Raw genomic sequence first — 24,901 nt, forward strand, 5'->3', positions numbered from 1 at the left:
CTTTAAAGAAGGCTTCACAAAGTGCAAATGTCATGCAGATTTAGTGAAACTCATTGCAATAAACTGCTTAGAAAACTTCGTAAGACAGCATTTTATATGAAGTGACAAAAAAGTTAAGGTGTAGGCAATATTTTATTCAGAACTGATGGATTAGACTGCTGGGACGCAGTTTAATCCATCAGTCCATATATCTCTTGTTCACAAGTGAACAAGTACACCATGATGACTTGTCATTCTCTCTGCACTCGGCTGCCGTCAGCAACTCAAGAACTACAATGTATGCATTATTAGAGTCCATATCTTAAAACACAAATGCCTCTAACACCTGGTATGAAATGTACCAAAAAGAGTGTAGATGTTTTTGCAGAGATGAGTCTGCAAAAACTGGAGCCAAATAATTTAAATAAAAATTACTTTATTATTTTTTTTTAAAATAAATGCATTTTTTTACAGTCAGAAAACAGAACAGCAGGACATGCACAGCTGCTCTGGACACTGGAGGCAAACAAAACATCAACAAGAAAAAAAAAATATTTATATATGCTTGGTTTTTTCTTCTCTCTTATTTTTTATTAATATTAATTTTTGTTGAACTGTCTCAAACTCCAGGGTCATCTTCTTCACCACATTATATGGTACTCTTCAGTTGTGACAAAAAAAAGTTAGAAAAAATGTGAACAAGCTGAATATAAGGCAGAAATGTTTGTAAATAATTGTTGTCAGTTCAAACAAATAATAAATATGGTTCTCTTGGCCATTAATTGACTTTTTTTTTCCTTTTTTGAAAATGGGACAAGAGAAGACACAAAAATAAATGAACAAAATAAACTAGGAAAAGCATCTCAACCAAGTCAGGAGTTTGAGACTAGTGTTATCTTCATTTAAATTCATATGCATCGTCATGTGGGACCTCAGTAAGACCACAATGTACAGACACAGTTCTGAAAGCTACACACGTCGACTGATGGCTTCTGAAAGAAAAAAAAAAAACCTCCAAATCCCCAAAGCAGAAAAACAATCACTGTACAATTTTATAAAATGTTTGAGTTTTTTACATTAGTTACAAAAAATAACAATACTTCATTTATCAATCCTTCATACTGAGAAGAGAACAAAAAAAAATTGCATATTCATTCTTTAAATTCGGTGACCTTTTGCTGGTGTGTATTGATAACAATATAATACTATACGGTGAGACACAGGACTTCATTAACGTAGGACATGCGTCGAGGGACTGTGATAGTGTTCCTCCTGTTGTGTAGTGTACATGCACTTTAACGTCACAGCTGTAATTTCAAGTCTCCGGTTGCTTAAAACCCCTAAAAGCAGCTACAGACGGCCACATCTCTTGCTGTTACAGTTGAAAAAAATGAGGAAAAGTCAGAAAAAAGAATTGGTGCCCTTGCTCAAACTGAATGAGACATTTTGACCTTATTCGGTACACCCAGGTGGTAAAACCCACAGGACGCTCATTATAGCGCACTAAAGTGTAGCGTTTTCAGAAATGTTTCCTATTCAGTCTGCTGAATACAAATGAAGGCTTACAAGGGTGTCTGCGTAAGGCTAATACACGGCCAACAGGGTGGCTCAACCAAACAAGACGAAAGGTGTGCAATAAGAAAGCAAATGAAAAATTTTATAGAGAGGAATCTATAAATCAAAAGCGTTTCCATGAGACGTAAAGGAGAGTAATAGAAAGGACGTTTGACTTTTGATCACAAAAGCATTTGGTATCTTGCTAAATGCTCAAGATACTTCAGTCATCTTGAGCATTTGGCAAAGTATAATTTAATCCATAATACTTACACTAGTTATGACATCATAAGGCAAAATTAAAAAAGCTCATTTAAATTTGACAAAGATTAGTTACAAAGACTAATCTTAGATAAGTATCATTATAGATGTAACTCCACATGTTATGAGATTTGGATTTTTTAAATGTTTTGTATAATTAAAAAAGAACATTTCCTCTATATTTCTCCAGACTTGGCAAATGATAAAATCAACTCCATATTTTTCCAGACTAAGGAAAAATACAGAATATGATTAAGAGAGGAAAAAAAGACAAGTCTGAAATATATTCTTTGGGATTAAATCTAAAGGTTGATCAAACGGTCATCATGGATTCAAATTTGTGGCCATAACTCTAAGAGAAGAAAAGACAAGAAAGAAAAGAGGAGAATAAGAAGGTGGTGGTACAAGGTGTTATTCTAAGATTCCTACTCAAACAAAAGGCTTCATCTGGATTGTACCAACCAAAACATTAGTGACGTAACAAATGACTGTGAGCATTAATGCAATATATATATATATATATATGTATATATATATATATATAGGTATATATATATATAAAAAACTAGAACAATAACTGTGTCAGTCTTGGCAATACCTGTGCTAAACTTTGACTTCTTCAGCACAGTTTCAAACACTTAAAAAGACAACAAAATACAATAAAATAAACCCATACAAGCCTGCTCTTCTTCCCGACCCCTGACCTAAAAATCATCGACCCCTGCTGGCCTGGAATTGCTCAGACCCAGCCGCTGGTCAGCTTATAGAACATTTCCTCATCTAGCGACTCATTCTGGTCCTTGGCGCGTGTCGACAGGAAGATGTAGCCGCCGATGAACTCGTGGACCACCTTGCAGTCCACTTCGGCGCAGATGAAGGACAGACTGGGCTCGTCCGCAAACTCAACAGTCACCTGAATGCATAGGACATGACGCATCAATCAGACTACCAACAAACAATATATGAAATTTATTTTGCATTGTTGTCATGAGATGCACCCCCCTTTAACCCTCTATGGCATGGCGTTGCCCTCAGGCAACAAACCACATAGCTGTACCTCACATTGCTCCTTTATTTTATTTTTTGGGGGGCATGATTTTTGACATATTTTTGTCCAAAAAATAGTTCTTTTATGAATATAGTTTTTGTTTGATTTGTATTTCATTTCTCATAATCAGTGTAGACAATCTTGGTGTTCTAGACCAATGTTACCCTGAGGCAACAAACCCAAATCTGGTTCCAGGAGGTGTCAGAGTCCGATTTTATGATTGACATGTAATTAGGGACCACCAAGCTCCCAAAGAATGCAGGAAAATATTTCTTCCCCACAAAAATAAAAAGTCATGCCATAGAGGGTTAAGGAAAAAGTTTTGTTTGCCACAATCCTTGTCAGAGACATGGTTGAAAATGGAGAAGAACATGTTCTGGACAGATGAAAACCTAACGCCAAACCCACCAGTCCCATGTTATATGACATGGTGGAGGAAGAATCATGCTGTGGGGATACTTTGTTTAGCAGAAACAAGAAAGCTAGTGGGGAAAAAATGTTAGGCTTGTCTTATCTCGAAAGACAATCAGATAGAACTTCTGTAAATTGTGTTTCTACAAAGTATTGACTATTCAAGGATTCATAGCAATAAACGTCAAAGATTTTTATTTGTAAAACCTTTGGCTTTTGGAAACCTCTACTTCACAATTATGCGATGCACTGTGTTGGTATATCCGATGAAACATCAATAAAATGCACAGAACTAGGGATAAATGTGAAAAACCTCAAAGGGTGAGGACATTTTTTATACGGTACCGTATGAAAAAACAATTTTAGTGACTTTCGTTGGTCTCCCTACCATCTTGATCTCCCAGTTGACATTCCACTGTTTCATGTTGCTGAAGCGCCAGGTCTTGATTGCGTCTCCAGTGTGGGCGTCCATCCGGATCAGGCGATTATAGGTGATTCCGATCAGCTCTTCTTTTTTTCCTCCTTGGAATCTGAGGATCAAAAAGGGGAACAAAGAGTGACGGTTTAGCTCAACAGACTGCATGATATGTCACAAAAAATACAGATAAAAAGATAGATCATGGTGATTGAACTATGTACTTTGCAAGGAAGTGAGTGATTCCAAACTCTGGCAAAGACTGCCATGCCTGAATGAAGCGCATCTTAGCCTCGATGAGACTCATCTGGGCCACATTCTGATGGGCTTCAAGAATTCGGGCGGAAATCTGCCAAAGACAAAAATCACACATAAAAAAACAGATTTTTGGCATGGTGCTCTACTAAACTAAAACACAAATTAAGCCCAGCCCAACAAAGTCATCCCGTCACCACATAACACAACAGCTACCCCATCAAATACAAATCGACAGCTGAATATAAACTGTTGCCAAGGCAAAGAATGAATCAAGGTGAGTTTTCACATATGTTTGTGGTGCAAGAAAGATATAAAACCTCAGGTATTTCACAAACAATATATCAAATATAGATAAAACCTTACCGTATTCAAGATGGCGCATGAAGTGACTAGTAAATGCATTACTGCGAGGGAATGCAAAACTTACTGTGTGAATGCAATACTTTTGTAAAACAAAAAGTCCTGTCACCTAGGGGGCGTCATACATTATAATCCAATGGTTTTTCTAATGACACTCTTTAATTTTGTTTTAATGTGGTGGTCATTATTTTTCCTGTGCATTTTAATTTTATTTTTGACAAGACACTGGCTTGATGTTGATGCATAACAACTGCAGTGAACCTGAACACCTCTTATTCTTCGACATCAATGCCATACAAGTCCACACAGGATCAAAACTACCCTAAAATTGTTTCAGTCACAATTGTGTGTATTTGTAAAGTAACTGTTGTCAAAACACGTTTACTGTGGCCAGTCACTTACCTCCAGTTGAGTTATATATTGGAGACACAGAAACTAAAGCAGTGTTATAAAGCTAATACTAAAGTCATTTAAGCGCTTATTAATCTATTATGAGTGTTAAATGGACTAAAGCATGCAGCAGAACTCCATGTTTTAGTCTTTGACATATTTGTTAAGATTGTCGTTTCAACATGAAGTAGAAGTCATAGCAATACTTTCACATGTGATTTTCTTTTCCTTATTAACTCTTGGAAACTCGTTATAGCTGAAGACAAACAACACACATTATTAATTATGCCATCTACTTTCTATAGTTAGAGGAGCACCCAGACAAAAAAAGAATATACACAAACATGCAGAACGGCTTAAAGGCACCCAGTGGACACATCACTTACCAAATCCCTGACATAGCCTGGCTGAAGAGAGGAGGTGGGTATGGAAAGATGCAGGAGTTTGACAGAGATGCAGAAAAAAACAGAAAGAGGAGTTTGGACAACAAACAGGCAAAAAAGATTAGAGTCAGGGGAGGAAAGATAATAATAATAAAAAAATAATGCTGGAAACTGCAGCATAACTGTAATGAAAGAGCAGGACTGTGGGGATGAGATGTCATGCAGTATTGAGCCACAATAGAGAGTAGAGCTCAAAAAAGAAAAGAAGGACGGCAACACTGTTGTCAAGGAAAACATCAGTCAAATAGAAACTGGAATTGTATATTTAAGCTTTGACTGTCTGTTTACTGTGTCATAACTTCCACAGAGACAATAAAATATCAGAGTTCCTCATATATTGTACCACAAGATGGCGGTGTGTACTACCTTCAGTGGAGCTGGTGATTAACTTCTTGAAGCTTTAGGAGCTGCTTTTCAACTCTTTCAGTGTTTGCTTTATGGCTAAACTTGTACAAGCAGACCAGACAGTGCTCTAACCCACGTAATGCAGACATTCCTGTGTGTACATCCGCTTGGAGCAAAAGCACGGAAGTCTCCCTGGACGAATCTTGCAACAGGAAGCCTGATTTGAAGGAAGATGGGGAGGGGCCGCAGCCGGCTAGAGTGTTTACAGGTTTTTCCCAGACAGTTTTCCCGCGCAGCATTCCCAAGCAAGGCTCATTTCCTGATGCCCCAACGCCCACTACACAAGTTCACGTGTGCATGTGTGTGTGAGCATAAGGCACTCACTGTACATACTGTACTGCATTACCCTTTCACGTTGATCCCGTGGAAAGCATTCATCACACTGGGCTGGTGTGAGTTTGGTGATGGATTTGAAATACAGCTATTACAGTTAAGGACACACTTGTTTGAACTCCTGGTAAAGAGTTTTTAAGGATTTTTAAAATCCTTAAAAACAATTTATATTTTAATGAAGTAGCATAGATTCATATGGAAAATTCAACATGTTTTCAGTAGCACATAGATGGCAGGACTTGGATGACTATGCCAGAAAATTGATTTAGTGTCTGGTGCACCATTTCTTTGATTGATTTGGATCATTATGCAGTGATTTGCCATTTTTCAGTCAAGACAGAAACTAAACTGCATACCAAAGTAGCAAAACAGCAACATAAAATACATTACATTTATCCACAGTAGACTATAGTAACTTATTCTTTTACGATTCCTAACTAAATCTCAACTACAGTCAGTTTTGAACAAAGGCTTTTAAAACAAAGTTTAGTTTTCTGTATTTCTAACCACAAGTGTGATTTCCCTGGAACCAACACCAACTCTGATGATGACTCAATGCTTCCTCTTTTATAGCAATTCGTGATTGTCTAATCCTTGTTCTCCGTCTCCATTTCTTTCTGGATATCTATGATACTCCAAGCGGCGGTCCAGACTCCTTGAGTCATCGTTTATTTTATCAGCTCCCCCCTGACATCCTTCCCTCTGGCAAAACGCCACATTTTTACTTCCAACTTAAACAGCTCCAGATTGAGTGACTAAGCTAAAGTACAGAGGTAAGATCCTGCCTCATCCATCCCTAACTAACACTGCCATGGCAGCCGTGTACTCAGCTGCTGCAGTGTACACACAGCAGGCTATTTGTTTGCATGCAAATCTGCTGAGCAAAGTGTAGAATCTTCCCAACATTTGAAAGAGAATTAAAAGGCTGGTAGGGATTAAATGTTGAACCCTTTCACTCCTACTGCTGGAACAACTTCAGATGCACAAAAATTGGAGATTGAACAAAAAATAAGAGAAACAATTCAACAGTTTTCAGTTTTGTGTTGCCTCCACACTAGGTCAGTTCTTTTGTGTAGATTGAAATAGAGCTTATATATGCTTTAAATTTAGTGATTTCTAAACAGAATGTAGGAATTATGTGAAAAAACTGATGTAGCTAAAACCTTGTGTAACTGATTCAAACCCCAGGCTTTGGTAAAGGTTTCACCTGCTGATGCCAGTTTTACCCGTATTAGATTGTCCTGTAGGACATAAAATATAACAAGTATCAAGAAGAGCACTAAAACTCCTTTTTTGTTGCTATCCTGCCGTGAATGCAAATTTTTTGTTAGGATCCAAGCTAACTTCTCAATAGTGTGTAACAAAGTAGCGTCTTATTTTAAAACCTTGACATTTTAAATTGTTATTAGTTTATATTAGAGATTAGCGCACTTAGCCTGTCTTACATTACTAAAACGGCAGCCTCCAGTCTTTACCTTACCTGTTAGTTTCCTAAAAGGCTGGAAACTTTTCCAAATACAGTATGAAAGGCTGAAAGCTCAAAAAGTCTTTTTTATGTAATCTACAAAGTTTTCCTATTATCTGCTGATGTACAAATACTCAGAAAACGGTTTCCTTTTAAAAAGCTTTTTTGTTTGTGATTCCTCTAGCTAACTCACCAACAATAAAAATGACCCTCTGAGTTTTTTCAAGTTACAGCACCCACATTAAAAAGAGCATTTTTGTCAGCGTGACCTGCTTGAGCTTAGTACAGTGCTCTAGCAGCAAGAGATTTTTTGCTGGAGTTTCCAACTAGCCAGGACCAGTTAAGATGAAAATTAGCTCAACTTTTTTGGTGCATTTAATATTTAACCGTAAGGAAATCTGATTTGCTGCATCAGAGGATAGAAATAGAGTTTAGCAAAAGCAGTTGGGTGTTGTAAAGATTGTGTTTTAGAAGTCTGATGGAAAGTTGACTTTGTGACAGAGGAAAATATGTACAGGAAGTTGAGGTGAAAAAAAAAACAGTAAAAAACAGAAAAATGTGGAGTAAGAGCCACTGATATCTGGGCAGAAAATGTTTCACCAATCAGCTCAACTATTAGTAGTTTAATACTAATGTATTCAATTGTTTGAAAAAAAACAAAACATTTTTTTTTTTAATATTAAATGAATCTTCCAGCAGAACCTGGGTGGCTTACCTGCTTGTTCTTGTACTTTTTAAGATACCGTGGAGACACCAGACACTCTGGGTTGATGTCAGTGGTGATTGGTTCAATGAACTGAGGGTCGGGGTTCATGTGTTGCATCTTGAGGAAGGAGAGAATGTTCTGGACCTCCAGGTTGTATGAGCTGTCAGCCATGGTCTTCCCTTTGGAGGCCAGGCGACATGCTGCCATCCAGTGAGCGTACTGTTTCTCCTGCAGACAGAACAACAGTGGAATTAAAGAGAGCAACAGAGGGAGGACAAATCTGGGGAAACGATTCAGCCTTACTGTGTCACACCGAAGCCAGATCTCATTCATCCCGTCGGCCACAGGGATTAGCAATTTGATGTTGAATTTCTGACCAGAAATATTCACATCTGGCGTTACCTCACAACCTGAGCAGACGGGAAATGAGGACAAAAGGTTTCCGTCATTCTTTTAACACGCCACCTACCATAACGTGTTTAAAGCAGATAAATAAACCTTCACGTTTCATGATAAGAATCATGTAACACTTTAGGTATGTTTGGATTTCTGCACCTCTGAGATTCATTTGGTGTGCAGGTGTCCCGAGTGCTTCCTCTTTACTCTTGTAGCAGGAAATCGTGATGTCCTTGAACGTGCACCAGTACTGCTTATAGCCCTTCAGCGTCAGCTTCTTGGGTCTGGAAACGCACGGTAGAAAGACATATCAAGGTTCAGGTGGAAAAAAGCTCAATGCTCTTCAACAGAGGTTAACAGGAAGAGTGGGGGAGGAAAGATCATAGGAGAATACAAAGAGGAGGAAGAGAGAGAGCTCCTGAAGTGTAAAGTCAGCGAGGTGAGAAGGAATGGAGCCAGCATTGTGGAAAACCATTACAGAGGAAATACTCCTCAATATCACAGCCCCCACTCCAAACAACTTTATACTGCATATTTTATGAGACAAGCATCCCAGGAGGCAACATTCTGTCAGCAACGTCTTTGAGCCAAAAACGGATTGGATTCAAAATATGCTTCCACCAACTAATCTCCCTAAAGAGAACCTAAAAGCTCCCTCCTATTTAAATGGTCTTTGGTACTGGCACCATTACAGTTTAGCGCAATGTTGGAAAGAGAAAATAATTCTTTAAAAAGTTAATAAAAATTCTCCTAATGTTTTAATCAGAAATGTTTTTGAATTTATGATGAGTTACTTGCATTTTGTATGTCAGAGAAAGAGCAAATGATTTTTTTAGGGATGTGTTGCTCTGAAAATACACTTACTTGAAGACTTTGACGTAGTCTGCCAGTTCTGGAATAGATGTGATGTCACCCTGAGGGGAAATGGAAAAAAATCCATTAACATTTATGCTTCCTTTGTCAACAGTTGAATTAGCAACTGTAAAGTGAGGGAATTTTACACTAGAAATATACTAAATCTAACTTTTAGCATGTCCTTTGGTTTATAATTTATATGACTTTAAATGCATCACTTTTAAAGAGCTGGCCAATATAAAAGGGCAAAATGAAAAAAATTATTTGGTTCTGTGCCCAAAATCAAGTTATATGTGAAGAGAAAACCAAAGTACAAACTGCAAACAAAGAAAATGAGCACAATGTCAATGGAAAACCAATGGGTGAATAGTTTATGTATGCAAAAAAAAAGGCAGCTCAGGACAAAAGTGGTGAAAAGCACCTCCTGAAACCAATGACAATTTTTCCTCTGTGGAGTAACACACTGCCCTCATACCCTAGGATTTAACAGAGCTTAGTGGAAGGTCCAGCTTACTTGTAATCCATTACACTGATGAATGGCTGCTTGTGACAAAAACTGTTAGAAAAAAGAACTGAAGCAGGATATTCTGAAAATAACCTTTGCTAACTACAGGTTATCAAGGCTGAGGGATACAGTGATGTAGCAAGCTCACTTTTGAGCTTGTTACATCACTCAAAAGTGTCCATCAGTTTACATGTTGGGCCCTAAAATTGCACTTAAAGTAAATGTTGGCAAATGACGTTGAAAAGGAAATGAAAATAACTATACACAGTCTAAATGATATATTTACTGAAATTCTGAGTTTATAGTACACTCATGTTGTATCTTGTTTATTTTTCTCCTTGCTCCTCTTCTGTGCACTCAATTTTGTGTCCTTGTTAACTTTATGTGAAGCGTAAATTAAGCTCATGAACTCGAAAACTGAAACAAAAATAATGGACCAAAACCTCAGAACTGGGGGAAAAAATGGTTTCCCATTGTAAGTTCAGAAAATGCACAACACCAATAACAAATGCAGTAGAGTTTTTCTCATACCAGTGTGCTGGAGGTTTTCCCTCCCTCCAAAGTAATCTCCAGGTCAGATAACGCTGCATCCACCTCATCCACCTCCTTCTCGCTGTTATTCATGTGGTTGTCTGAAGACATGCCTGACAGCTTGTTGATGTGGTACTGAGAATAAAAAAATGCTTCACTTCAGATAACTTTAATGATTCATTATTTCTTCTATAGAGAACAATGAGTATTGGGTGTTACTCTACCAGAAAAGCTGAGAGACAATTAGTTAAAGTGGAGAACACAAAAAGATGGAACAAGATGTACAAGGAAGGAACCGGTAGTCATGTTAGCTGATATCTGTGAAGTTTGCTGCTATTCTTGCAAAAATGCACCAAGTTCCCTTTTATAAATGACAGCTGGGCTGCAATGAATGTTATAAAATATTTGTATGGTAAAGCTTATTGCAACTGTGTACCATTTAACTTAGTTGTATGATTGTTTAAGAGGAAAATGAGGAAGTTCAAAAAAAACGTAACAGGATAGGACAAAATGACAGACGATGCTAATGCACCGCATAATAAGCGATGTGGTCAGGGAAACATTCATTGCATGTCTTTGAAGTTTAATAGCAAATAAAAATCTTTCTCACTGGGGTACATATGTGCAAGATGAGGAAACATGTGCCAGTAACAATGGAAATAGCAGTTCAGAAGGATGGCCTCATTACAGAAAATCATCCAGTGAGTCACCAAAACTAAAAACAGCTTGTTGACAAATGGCATTTTTCCATGTCAACTCATCACCAGCCTCCTTCACCGATAGATGAATGAACAGCTGCCCAGAAAGTGAAAGCCACAGAGCTGTGTTTGGCAGAAACATGCTGCATACAAGCAGTAAGACTGGCAGAAAGAGTTCATGCGATATGTTTTATTCTAAACTGACATTTCTTTTCAAAATATGCTAAAGAACAAAGCTTATTTCCCCATTTTTGTGGGTCTAGGTTATGTTTTTAACCATCAGATGCCAAATTTCTGCGTAAACTCAAGATGACGGCATGCAAACGCCCAGCGGAACCAGACTGGAACTAAATGATCACTGCTCCTTTTTTAGATGTCTGCCTGTCTACCTCAGCTGTGAAATCTTATGCTCATAGTAAGTGGATGAAACGCAGTAGAGCTACGTACTAGACAGGTAGTGACAGAGCCGCCACCAGTCGGAACACCAAACGTTCATCAGCAACACTAATGGCACAGCAACAAGAAGCCATTCAAGTGTGATTTATTACCAGTCTGATAAAATACACGGTCACACCTCAGACTGCAAGAGCTTTCAAAGGAATGGCTAACAGGTCTATGGGAAGGTATCTTGTTGGAGTGGGTGGTCTGGGCCAATGCATGGAGTCCTGCGGCCAAATACGCACTATAATTACCTTCGGGGTGAGGACAGAGTGGCGTCCTCAAGTCTTGGCACCCAGTTTATGATGGTCAGAAATAGCTGAGGGCACCATGTGGCAACTTGAGGAAGCAAAAGGGGTTAACATCTGTAGATCATTTCCACTGCTCCCCTTTCACTAGTGGCCTGTCCAGGGATTACCCCACTACTTGAAGAGCAGCATGGGTAATAGGCTTGATTCTAGCCTACTGTAATTCAAAACTAAAAATAACTGATTGAGGTATGTAAACATATTCAGAAGTCCCATAGAAACAATACTGAAAATGGGGCTTATTCTCAGAATGGAAACAATAAAGAAATTATTTATTTGACCTTTCAATTCAAAGTGGTGCATAATTATGAACTTTAAGTAAAAGGAAATGGATTTTAAGATTTTTTTTACACTTATAAATCAAAAAAGTGTGGTGTGCACTTGCATTCATCCCCCTTTGATCTGACACACCTCTATAAAATCCAAGCCATTTGCTTTCAAAAGTCACCTAGTTAGTAAACTGGGTGTTTGTGTGGAAATCAATCTCAGTATAAACCCAGCTGTTCTGTGAATACCCCAGAGGTTTGCTAAAGAACATTAGTAAACAAGCAGTACCATGAAGAAGCACAGCAGCGATCAGGTTGTAAAGCAGCATGAACACCAAGACACTGTGTGCACTGCCCAACTGGCAGCCATATGGCTCAGCTTTTGACTGGGATCCAGTCCAATTAATTAGCATCAGGTAGTGAGTTACAACATCCAAAGATAAAAATGACTGCAAAGCCCTTCATATTTCAGATCTATATACCAAACAAGGAAAGGGAGAAAAAAAAAGACCAGGCTTTCGCAAAAACACACTGTTCTTACCTGCAGGGCAGCAAACATCATCATTTCCTCCTCTGTGCACTCAATTTCCTCCAGCAGGATGGCCCACTTGGCCTGTTCATAGAGCTGGTTGACTCTGATGGCATCATACTGCGGATAAATACAAACACATGCTGAAGGGAAAAGGCATTGCAACACCTGTTAAACTCCCAGAACTCAAGATGCTCTGCCTTAACGACCAGACTAGCGTTAGATCAATGAATTTGATTAGATTCAAACTCAAAAGAACAGCACAAATGTTTCTTGAAACATGAAGACGGCACACATTTTAATTACTATATTTTCCCTAAAATATCACATGACTGTATAGTACAAAAAACTAGCTACTGCTTTAATTGTGATTCCCTGATGGTGGGACATACCTTAGGGTTGAGGTCAAAGAAGCTGTGATATTTAAACCTCAGCAGCAGCACATCGTTTTCCTTCACATCCTGCTCCATGAGAGACCTGGATGAGTCCAGCCACCTGAACAAACAGTAACATTACAATAAAAACCCACACAGATCAAAACTACGTAAAAACAACATATTAACATTTAAGATGATCTGGCTTTTTTCCAAACTACGAGGTCAGCATCATCTCACCCTTGATTGATCTTGGCTTTGTCCAGCAGGGACTGGGGTTTGTAGAGTTTAACCAGGATGTCTGGTGAGGCTATCGACTGGCTGACAGCAAGGATGCCGGGATTGCCCTCTGACAGGGGGCTGTCCCCAAACCAGGCTGAGGTGGGCGACAGAGGACTGCCATCTCTGGAATCGTAGGTGGGGGTCATGGTCTTACTGTACAAGCCTGGACTAGAGTAGATACTCCCTGCAATAGAAAAAACATAAACCAAAGTCACCAGTTAATCCACCATTATCCACATACAAAGAAAAGCACACAATGCGTAAAGAAAAACATTTTCACTACATAAATGGTGCTTTGCAAAGCTTTTCATATTTTTACAATGATCTTTTTTTTCCCACATTGCAACCATTTCAGTAGAATTATGTAAACTAAAAGTAGTGTATTATTACAAAGCAGAGTGAAAGTGAAAGATGGCTTTCAAACTTTTACAAATGAAAATCTGAAAGGTGTGGCTTGCATTTCTCCACTTGCGCTGGAATTTATTTAGCAAAATCTGAGTGAAAGGGACTGAATATGAAAGCATTTTTTCCCACTTCACAATTATGCCCCACTTTGAATCAATTACATGAAACCCTAATGATATACTTAGTAAGCCCAGTTAGCATTCAACATCACTATATAACTTCCACCCAACAGAGTTTTCAATACATCATGATAAGGTAAGCAGACCTACTAAATTACAACCACATACCGACAGAATTACACTGCTGCAGCAAACTGTGCACAGCCAAGGCAAGATTTAAGGAAGGACAGGCAAAATTAACAATACTAACAAATTAGTTTAACAAAATATTATATTCAAGTGCTCCAAACATTTATTTACATGTACAATTTTTTCCTTTAGGTTTTCAGAGTTGGAATCCGACACCACACACACACAAGTCCCTAGGGTAAAGCTGTTTGCATTTCCTGTTGAGAGTATTTTTGGCGATCTCGCCCCCTTCGTTCCCTCTCTTCCTCCTACAGCCGTAGGTCAAGAAGTAGCTGACTAAACCACTAAATCTCTTCTGAAACAAGGAAGTGGGTTTGGTTGGAGTTTGTGACAGTGTATGTTTGTGTTTGTGAGCTAAGGTCATGAGAAAGGAGTGCCGGCTTTGACCACCCATTTATGTGGGGGAGGGTGTTATCCAACGGATCCTCCAAGGTCTTCCTCCTAATGCCGAGTTCACCAGGGCAGGGAGAGTACTCCCATCTCCCATAGGGTCTCAGGAGGAATGTCAACCATGTAGTGCAAGTATGTAGAAGGCAAAGCTGTCAGTTTATTGAGAAACACAAATAAGCCTCATCCATCCTGTTTACTGTTTAGTTCTTGCAAAATGGAATTCCCTGAATTTCCCACACTTGGTTGCATGCTGCAGTTAGGACCTAGGCAAGAATAGGGTAGGCAAGAATAAGTTTGGCTTCAGCCTATTCCTTTTTGGGGGGAAATTATGGGTTTGTTTATTGTTGTTTTTTTTCTTTTGTTGTTTTCTGTGTTTAATGTGGACAATTTACCAAAATAAAGTGATTGATGATTGATGATGATTGATTGAGGACCTCAAGCAAGAAAAACAAAAGTGGAAAACAATAAATTTAACTGGATTACTTTTCTTTTTGGGTTGTTATCTGAGCCATAAAGACAGAATAATAATGTATGTTTAAACTGCTGACTGTCCTCCACATCCTTTAGAGAGCAGCAGCCTGAAATTACTCAAAAAGAAAACTGAGCTTTGACCTAATAGGATGCATAAGTTTGTATCATGAGACTACTAATGTCAGGTGACTCTCTCTTGAAGAGAAGTCAGGTGACTCTACTGCCAGCCTTCAGCCTACGGATGAGGTCTAATGCGCCAACGGAAGGGGGGGAAGGATAAGGAAGCAGTGCAGAAGACACAGGACAGAAGACGAAGGAAGCGCTTACCTTTCACTGGTCCGATGTAAATTATCTCAGAGGCTGGTGTGAGAAAGAAAGTAGGAAAAGGAAAGACAGGAAAAAGTGAAGGAAAAAGGAGAGGAATAGTAAGAAACAAAATTAGTAGGATAGATTCAGGATGCTTCAAACTGTTCAAGGAAAGAGGAAAACAGAAAAAGCAGAAGAAAAGACAAAAGATAAAGAATATTAAAATGAGACTATGTGGCATTTCCGGTGCCAGAGCGAATGAGTCAGTTTGTCCCATTTTTAGAAAGAGATGGGTTGGGCACAGCTAACATGGTTCCATCCATATATGTGTAATCATTCAACACAGCAACAGTGACTTCAAATGCAGACAAGACCGTGGTCAAAATGACCATGTATCCTGTGTGTACAGTTTAGCAACAATTTTCTGATTCATCGTAAAATTCTAATATCTGCTTTGAGTAAAGTTTTCCACAATCTGCCAAAATTTCCAAATCCAAGATTTAGATATATAGGCAGTATTTATTATAGACAGAGGTTAATAGCACAAGATAAAATAAGGAGAAACCTTGCTGTAATATGCACAGCCTTGATGTTATCTGCTGAAGTCTCACTCTCTCTTACTCTAGCAGTCTTAATAAATTTATGCTCAAGCCTGGCTGTCTTCTACTCTACTGCAACTTGAAAGAACCTTCATGTTATCTAATGAGGTCAACTTAGGGTCAAGTTCTCCTCTTTACAAAACTGCTGAGACATCAAAATGTTCGATCTGTCATCCTCCGGCAGACGTATTAGAGCGTGCTTGTACTGCAGACCAAACTGAAATTCTGGTTGATTTCTCAACCAGAAATCTGAATTTGAGAAATCAAATTCTAGTGCATGTCTGGTATACAGCCCTAGTTATCAGAGGTTTTGCCAACTTAGGGTACAATATGTGGTGAAAACTGTGGAAAAAAGTCTCAATTTGTGTCATAAAAACACAATCAACAAGAAACTTTTAACTCTGTTTATAAAACCAGTGATTTCTTTTCTTATAATGTTAAGATTGTCTCTCAATTTTATTATTTTCTGATAATATTTAAATTTTCTCAGTCTTCATTATTTACTTCTATGACTGAAATACCTATGGACATTTAATTTTGTTAATCTGTTGTAAAATGGAATGAGAAACATAAATTAAATAAATGGTGTAATTTCTTATTTTTATATTTTTTTGCTTTAAAAAAAGAAGAAGCATAAATCATTCTCAAATCGCTGTTAAATCCTTTTCAGTTTATTGACTGATTAACAGCAGCACCGCATGTGACAAGTCACACTGATAGAAGGGTGGAGAGAGGAAAAGAGCGCATTCTGATTGCATCGCTGCCTCTCTGCAAAGCCTTGTGATTTTGATCAGGAGATCTGGGCTAAGCGGCCGCCGCCTCCTCCCCACAACGGACAGAACATCCTACAATCTGACCACGAAATAAAGCCTTAGACTGCAGCTTGTGATTTGAAAGGGAGGCCCTGCAGGAAGCACACTGAGTAGACAAGGAAACGAATGACAACAAGTAGAGTTTGCACGTGTTTGTTGAAACTCGGCTCTGCCTCGTAGTGTGACCACACGCATCCACTGGGAAATAAGTACATCTTGAATGTCACACACCCATGTTATGTAATGATGTGACTTTGGGTGTGATCGTCTTTGCTATTATGAGGTGGTTCCTTTTTGCATTTTCTAGGATTAATTCTAATTTCACACAAGCATTTAAAGAAGCTTTTCTAAAGAAAGAATAAAAAGAACAGCAGTGGAAATGAAGCAACAGTTAAGTAGACTCATTTACTCCGTCCCATAAATCAGTGACAGCGACCCAGCCTGTTTTGTTCTGCTCCTCCTTGCTCATATGGTTGCAACTTTCCATCACTCAGTACAAAGAGAAGGAGGAGCAGGAGGGTTATAATAACTGCACTCCTCTTCCCTGGTTTGGGCTTAAAATGGCAGCGTGACCAGCTATGTGTGGAATCTCAACCATTCTTAGTCCTCCCTGCTGAAGAATTGGGAGCCATGGCTGTCAATCCCTTGCAGGCCTCCAATTCACACATTCACATTTGGTCACTAGAAACAGCAGTGTGGAGTTATCTTAGTGGTTTCTCAACCACAGGTGCAGTCATGCACAAACAAAAAGAATGGAAGATGCTCCGTGTGGGCCAGCAGAACCTGCTGTTCAACCTGCTGCTTCAAGACAATGTCAGTGTAACATAAACAAAGATTATTTTAATGTAGACAGAAATATAAAAGCTGCCTGTGCCTCACCAGATCCAGGAGTCAACAGGGGACCCTCCAGCTCCAGACTGTCCTCTTCTGCCTCCTCCAACTTTTTCTTTTTCTTCTTGGGGTCACGAGGTTTGCGCAGTAGAGACAACTCCTCTGGGTGGCGGATATCTAAGGTGGAATATACAGAAATGGAAAGCAAATGTTTTTCGATGTGGTATAAAAATAAAGAAGCCAAACAAAACTCTACAAAAGGGAGCCAGATTTTGATACTGCAAAGTAGCGTCAACTTGTCACAGGCTGTTGCAAGATTTGACACATTATTTTTATCAGATAATGCTGGGTGAAAATACCAGGTCTGTTTCCAAAACAGGAATGGAATAATTATATGTACTGCAGTAAAGATAAACCATACTAAGCAATATTCAGTGTTAATTTAGTTTTGATGAATGGAGCAAAAAACAAAAGGAAAAGTTGGATGTATTTTCAATTAAACATGCTTATTGCAAAGTACACTCTACCATTTTCTCATAGTGTTTTTATAAAGTAACAATGATGATACAATGTTATCTGCTGTATCAGCAGACGATCTACTTGTGCAAAGCCGAAAGTTGTTTTTTTAACAGATAACTGCTGGTTGCATTTGATGCAGTTGTTAAAGAGCCTATTTTGTCCAAGGAAAATCTTGGAACAGGAATCCATTCTTCCTGTTTGCATATTAAGTACTCCAAGACACTGTTTTTAGAATCGTCTTCCATTTCTCACCATTGATATTTAAAATATTGCCTCCATTTCATTTGTGAATTCATTTTAAATAACAAAAAAGTCCCTATCCAATGTTGTTCTAATTAGTTTCAACTGCTCCACCATTATGCACATACTCCTGCACAGTAACATATGGGTGCAGCATATCAGTTAACCTGATGCTTTTACATGGTCTAGACGCTATGTACACTCGGAGGCGTCTGAGATCTTGCCGTCCAATATTTTGGAATGCAGTCTGCAGATAGGATTGTTCACCAACTACTTTAAAATCTTTTTTAAGAAAAAAAGGCTCTTGTTTGTGATTAGTGACATGTATTCACACTCTGCATGCTAATAATATATTTGGCTAGCTGGAGGAAATCTCACTGCCCTTCACGCCTAACGTTTATGTTAATTTATGTTAATAATAAGACGCTTAAGCTCACAAGAGTTTAGAAATTTTGATGGGGCCCTCTGAAACCTCTGTATACCTTGATACCAGTAAATGGTCCCCGTCAACACGAACAAACAGTAAATACTGCTTTATCAACTATAGGCCTTAAATAAACCACCTGGCTTCTCCTAGGGACCAGAAACAATACCATGAAGCCACACAAGACTGGAAAAGAGGGATGCCGAGTCAACATAAAGTGTGAAAGACAGAAGGGAGAAGGAGCAGGAGGGGGTAGATGGGTAGAACTGCAAACAGCTGTATACACATGGGGTGGAAAATTGAAAATCCTTTTTCTCATGGCCCCCAAAAATCTCGCTTTACTGTAATCACCAATTGAGCCGTGGGAGCCACAGCCTTGCTCATCCTTAGCAGAAACACATCAAAGATGAATTCAGTTGGTGCTGATGGTAAATTTTAAGGAATGACATCTTTTACCCAAAAGGCTTCCTACTCATTTGAATAATGAAAAAAAAGAGTGCAAGAAGCCGACACCATGCAGAGTAGACAGACTAAAGCAGCGGCCCGGGCTTCTCTTATTTTCTCTCCATCCCTTGGAGCAGAGAGCCAACATTCAGCAGCAGGACGACTCTGACGAAGGAGGTGAAGGAGCCAGAAAGTGTCAGCATTAAAACAGATGGGCCAAATGCAGAGGGAACACATCTGGACTCAGCTGGATTTGGCTTTCATCGCAGATTCCTTATAAATCAAAGAGTATGTCGATATTAGAAAGACATTTCTAATTATTTTTTAATTCTTCTTCGTACACAGCTGATCACTGTCTCATTTCCATATGCATAACAAAAAAAATCCCTCCACAGATGAGGGGTTTAACAACTGTGGCAGACTGATTGAGGAGGTCGCTGGAGGTGTTGAGGAGAGCACGGCCAGGAGGCTCGAGGGGAACATCTTGACTTGGTGAGAAGCTTGTTTGGCTTGTGTAACTAAAGCAAAAGCATTCCAGGAGTTTTAAGAACTACCAGATGGGAGTTGGTCCTCTCTCCCCGTCTCCCTCCTCCCTCATTCTCGTACTGTTGCAGCACTGGAGCAGTCCCTCTGCCCTTATACAGCCATGTGAGCTCCAAGCGTGCTGCTGAGCTTTAACCTGACTGAACTATGTGAAGGGGCTGGTTGACGCACAAACACATGCACTGTGTGACGTGTTTCAGACTGTGAGTACTTGGACAGGACATGAGTATAGCTGAGGCATAGCAGAAGCATGTGGCTTTTTACTACGCTGTCATTTTAAGCATTTAGCTCGTACAGACAAAATGGAAAATTTTCTGATTCACGCAAAAGAGACATTTTGTAATATTGTGTATCTGATGAAACTGAAGATATGTCTTTAATTTGTTGCATCATGGGTTATATTGCAACCCTTGTCTGTGTTGTTCAGCCCAGATCATAATATTTAATTCTTTTTTATAAATCTGTTGGAAAACATGGTCAAATCTCTTGAATTATACATCCAGATTACATGACAAAATGACACGTGTGTGACCTGCTGGTTGGTAACAAACATGAAGGTTGTTTTAACGATTAGTGAACATAGCAGAACTAAGCTTGCGCTAACAACACCCTCTTCAGTGTGAAAGGTGTTACTGAGGGAAAGTTGGTCATTTTCAGTTTCAGTTAAGTGTTTAAATAACAACAACAGGAAAGACATAAAAGCTGCAAGAATCTGTTTAAAAAGGAAATGGTATTTTCTAGGGAGGCATGTCAGTTTATTCTGGCTGCTACAAAGGAGAGCGAGAGCAGCTTGGGTTTATTCTTGAAAGCTTTCCATCTCTTCCTGTTATGGAAGTGACTTGATTTGGAAATGTTGTACCAACACATTCTGTGCCCCCTCACATCACCATTAAGCATCATAAATTTGTCTCTTTTTTCCCCCACTAGCAGCAGCCCAGCCCTTTCATACTTTAGAACAGTGATTAGATCTCAGGATTTACCAGCTTTCTCCACTGTGAATGGTATTACATCACGTTGTCTCTTACATTACGAACGTCTAAGCATCTTATTTTAAAGAGATGCAGCACTTCAGTGATTCCTCATAATTCTCAGTTATAAATCTCCCTTCTGACATACCTCAACTTTAACAGTTTGCCATCTGCTCCAACAGAGAGAAGCACCTACTGACTTATTTCCAGGCAAACAGTGTGAAGCTTGTGTTCGGTTTCAACATGCAAACGACTCAGGAGATAATTTATGTTACAAAATGATTATATAAATCTCTTTTTTGCCCATTGCATTGGACCCCCACCAATTCACAGTTCAGTAATCACAGATTCATTTCTTTAGAGAGGCCTCAAATATTCACAGACTTTAGACATTTGCAGGTGGTTGTGGTCCCCAAACTCCACAAAGCATCGGCCCACTGTAGTGTGTTTTTGTTATTATTCTAATGAAAGAATTTTCTTTAAAGACCATGCAAAATATTCAACTAAGATTCTTTAAATACATGCACATAAATGCTCAAACATCTCAGACTAGATGTCTGCATTGCTTTAGAATTACCAGCAAACAGCATAATAGAGTAAAGGTCACAATATAATGTACTTTTGTGGAACCACATAGAAATAAAGCACTGATATAGCTAAAGGAGCCTGGAAGAATAAAGTATTCTTCCAGTTGAAATCTAGTTGATTTTCACTGACATAGTCAATGGTCTCACTGTATGCCATTGTGTTGTTTAAGACTTCATCTTAGGGAAATCAATTCTTCTACACTTCCCACATATCCTGGGCTGATCTAGTATGGAGGAGATGTGACTAATCAGATGTTTTTTAACAAATGTTTGTGACCTTTCTGTCAGCAGAAATGGCACAGGAACAACAAGTCCCCTATCGTCAATCCTACAGACTTCTGACAGTAACCAGGCCTGAGGTCAGAGGAGCTGGGCTGACAGGGAGCCAGCTGGATGTGAAAGATCTGCTCCTTGGAACAGATGATTCAGTTCAGTGAGTAATACCCACCACAAAAAAAACACACAAACTTCGTCACAGTCTAATTTTACACCAGAATTTACAGTATAAAAAGGCGCAAACCCTACATGGACATCCATGAAGACAAAAATTAAGGATTTACAATATGAAATGAGTTCATTCGTAAAAACAGCTTGCTTTATTCATCAGACAAGGTCGAAAGTGTAGTAAATAAGAAGACACTTTTGATTTAGGAGTCAGAGTTAAGTCAAACCACAGTTGTTTTATATTATAAACAACACTGGCCAGTACATTTAGGCCAAGATAAGTAGCCCACAGCTTGATGGGCCATAAATCTGCTGGAGCTAAACAACAAAGCAATAGCCCAAACATATTAAAATAACTTTTCAGAAACTTTACCGAAAAAGACCATGAACGTCATACTCCCGATACAAAAGTGCTGCCTTAAGCCTTTGTTTCCACACTCATCTGGATCCATGGAGATTTATTAATTCATCCATCTGTTCGTTGTCCATCCCTTACCCAAACACCAGGTCAGAGATTATTGGTCCAGGAGGGAAACGCATTCTTCCTTCCCGCCAGTGAGACCAACTCATTCTAGTGGTTCCCAGAAGGGAAATATTGTACACTCCCTACAGCTGGTTATGAGTCTGACCTGGACTCCCCCATTGGATAACCTCTGCAAGGAGGCATCCAGAAGGTATCCTGATCAGATACTCATAGTGACGCAGTGTCTAATCTGCAGGAGGAAGGTGATTTCAGTCATTCTAAATCTTTTGGACATGATAAATATTTCCTGGCCAAAAGTAAGGATTGTTACATAGACAGATTGGTTAACTGGGAACATAATCTTTCCTTTCAGCTCTTTCAATCAAACTCAAGCTCCATCTTACAATCACTTGTAAACACCAGGATACTTAAAAATGACTCTGCTTTAGGCAAAATAATCCTCCACCCAGATAAAGAACATCTTTTTCTGGTTGGCAACTATGGCCTCTGACTTAGAGGAGCTGATCTATGTACTGTAAAATGGGTTAGTACATATGAAATGCTGCTATTGTGTCTCTGCTTACTGTAATGAATGACTAAATGTCATAATTAAGTGGAGAAACCTGACTCTTGTTACCCTGCAGTGGTGATCAGCAGAAAGGAGAGGTTTTTTTTAACACCACAAAACCCATAGCAAAGTGTTTGTTAGATGTTGGAAAGTAAATAAATCCTCATGGTGGAGGAAGGCAAACATGATGTACACCAACACAAACGGAAAATGTTTTTATCACACCATTATTATGGCCTCAGAGAATTTATAAAAAGAGCTGATGAATTGATGAAGCATGCATGTGACTAGCTTGTTAGTTTCCCATCACACCAAGGATGCATTTACATGATCAACAAGCTGAAGATATTTTTCTACTACAGATAAAGGAACCATTAGCTTAATTAAATTTTTTTTTAAAATGTCTAATTGTCACATACAGACTCCTGTTCTGGTAATATTAGTGCCTCATGTTATCGCTACAATCGTTTTTTCGGCTTTAAAATCAGTAGAAGCCTTACAGGGGTGGCTCTTACATGACGCAACATCACAAAGTTAGAAATAAATAATTTAAGTAGGCTTCTTTAATTTTTCATATATGTAAAGTTCTTAAAGAGAAAGGCATTTAATATAATTGGGTTCACCAGGATCACGCTTTACTTAAAACTGGAATTAGGCTCCAAAACTCTGTACAGTGCATCTCTTAGCACTTTAACCAGGGTTCATGAGAATTCTCATTCCTGTTGACTAAAAAAAAAAAAAGCACAAAAGCACAAAATTCCCAAAAGTCATCCCTTCACTGTCAACTTAGCAGCACAGAACAGGATGTGAGAGCAGCCAAATAACAATAGTGGTCAAAAATAGGGGTGGTGCAAAGTTATTTTTATTACAGTGTATTACAGTACAACAACCTTTAGCTACATTTTTCCTCAATGTAATCCAATTCCTCATGACAAAGTCATGGGCTTTGTCTAAGTCAAAATGCAGCCTCCTACAACAGTCACACAGGCAATATTTTGCTTTCCACTTAACTTGGAGTGCAGTCAATTTTCTGCATGTTGCTCCTGTGCAGTATAAGATATTGATAATAAAAACGATTGTATGACAAAGACAAAAAGCTTAGAAACCAACCCTTTTATTATGATGAAAAAATTGACTAACAGTCAAAAACAACACTAGAGGGCTGAGCTTCTCTGCGACCAGCTGACCAGATAAAACAGCAAAATCAAAGAAATGTATCAGTGTTAGAAGTGAAACAACTGATAACCTGTTGTCATCAGAAAACACATGTGGTCATGTCTTCAAATACATGACGGGTCCCTCTTTTTCTGCTGTTTGGACTGAAGCCAGGCTGGACAGATGTCGTCTCTTCCCGTTTCTTCTGACTTTCTATCCTTCTCAGTTCAGCAGAAATATTCAGGAAACTGTTAAGCTAAGAGTTCCCTCAAAAAAGCAACGTACCCAGACGTAAATGTTGCTGTAAATTAAGCCAAGTCAGCCGTCATAAAACTACAGTGCAAAATTGTCTCTGACTAATGACCAATAAAGAAAAGTGATGTTAAAGGGAGCATTTAGAGTCAGCAAACAATATCCTGACGCGTACTAAGTCAGCCAAAAGCTTTCTGCCTTCAAACTCTGTGAACCTAAAACATTTTTTAATGCCTGACTCACAGAAAAGCTTTTATTTTGTTCACATCAGCAGGCTTCAAACACAGCTGTTGTTCGATTTAAGCCCAATAAAAACAACTATGTAGTTAAAATTAAAAACAAGAACATTTGCTGCTGTTGAAAACATTCAAAAAGGAGAAAAGTTGCTGCTTGAGTCGCTTATATCTGGCTCAAAACAGTACTGGGACAAAGATGTGTGTTTTGACCATATCCATGAATCCTTCATACGTATTCTGTAGGTTGTTTTACATTTTTTGATAGCACAACAGCAAATGTCTATGGATTTTAGGGCATAACAGTTATCCTGTCAACAAATTCTTCCACTTTAGCTAAGCATCTCTGCAGCTACTCCAAAGTAACCATGTCTTAGCAGTCTGATTAATGCTCTCCTTGCGTAACCTGCAAGTGTGTTTTGAAGTAGTAGATAGTGACAATGTTCTCAGGCGATCCAATACTATGTGTACATTGTGTACTATCGGATAAAAATTATAAACAGCAAATTTTTGCTTGTAAAGTGAAAAGATGTCAAAATGTTTAAAAATGTTTATGAATATGTTTGCAAAGCAATGCATGTTCTCCAAGCCAGCGAAACATGGATGAGATTGGTGCAAAGAGGCCTTCAGGAAAACATTGAGAGATTTTTTAGGTAAATGCTCGATGGGATCCAGAATGTGGCCTCTGACCCGTCTCTCAGAGAACATAGTGGAGCCAGGGGAATGAGA

The 24,901-nt window shown here is 38.8% G+C and overlaps 1 protein-coding gene across 5 annotated transcripts in view; it reads right to left on the reverse strand.

The window, feature by feature from the left end:
- Positions 1 to 388: 388 nt before the first annotated feature.
- The window catches only part of fermt2 (fermitin family member 2), a 45,654-nt gene continuing 21,141 nt past the window's right edge, over positions 389 to 24,901 (reverse strand). Inside the window, exons 4-17 of one of the 5 annotated variants that reach the window (XM_023352750.1) lie at positions 17,381 to 17,509; positions 15,112 to 15,144; positions 13,169 to 13,394; positions 12,947 to 13,049; positions 12,567 to 12,674; positions 10,316 to 10,450; positions 9,289 to 9,338; positions 8,584 to 8,708; positions 8,332 to 8,438; positions 8,038 to 8,256; positions 5,063 to 5,083; positions 3,893 to 4,017; positions 3,642 to 3,783; positions 389 to 2,707 (exon numbers count right to left, since the gene is read on the reverse strand). In XM_023352750.1, the coding sequence (XP_023208518.1) occupies positions 2,534 to 2,707; positions 3,642 to 3,783; positions 3,893 to 4,017; positions 5,063 to 5,083; positions 8,038 to 8,256; positions 8,332 to 8,438; positions 8,584 to 8,708; positions 9,289 to 9,338; positions 10,316 to 10,450; positions 12,567 to 12,674; positions 12,947 to 13,049; positions 13,169 to 13,394; positions 15,112 to 15,144; positions 17,381 to 17,509 (1,697 nt within the window). In that variant the 3' untranslated portion in view covers positions 389 to 2,533. The remainder of the gene's footprint in view (positions 2,708 to 3,641; positions 3,784 to 3,892; positions 4,018 to 5,062; positions 5,084 to 8,037; positions 8,257 to 8,331; positions 8,439 to 8,583; positions 8,709 to 9,288; positions 9,339 to 10,315; positions 10,451 to 12,566; positions 12,675 to 12,946; positions 13,050 to 13,168; positions 13,395 to 15,111; positions 15,145 to 17,380; positions 17,510 to 24,901) is intronic. The other 4 variants (XM_023352749.1, XM_005798324.3, XM_023352751.1 and 1 more) reach the window with 4 other exon arrangements.

This window comes from Xiphophorus maculatus, chromosome 19 (genome assembly GCF_002775205.1).
Source record: "Xiphophorus maculatus strain JP 163 A chromosome 19, X_maculatus-5.0-male, whole genome shotgun sequence".
Lineage (NCBI taxonomy): Eukaryota > Metazoa > Chordata > Actinopteri > Cyprinodontiformes > Poeciliidae > Xiphophorus > Xiphophorus maculatus.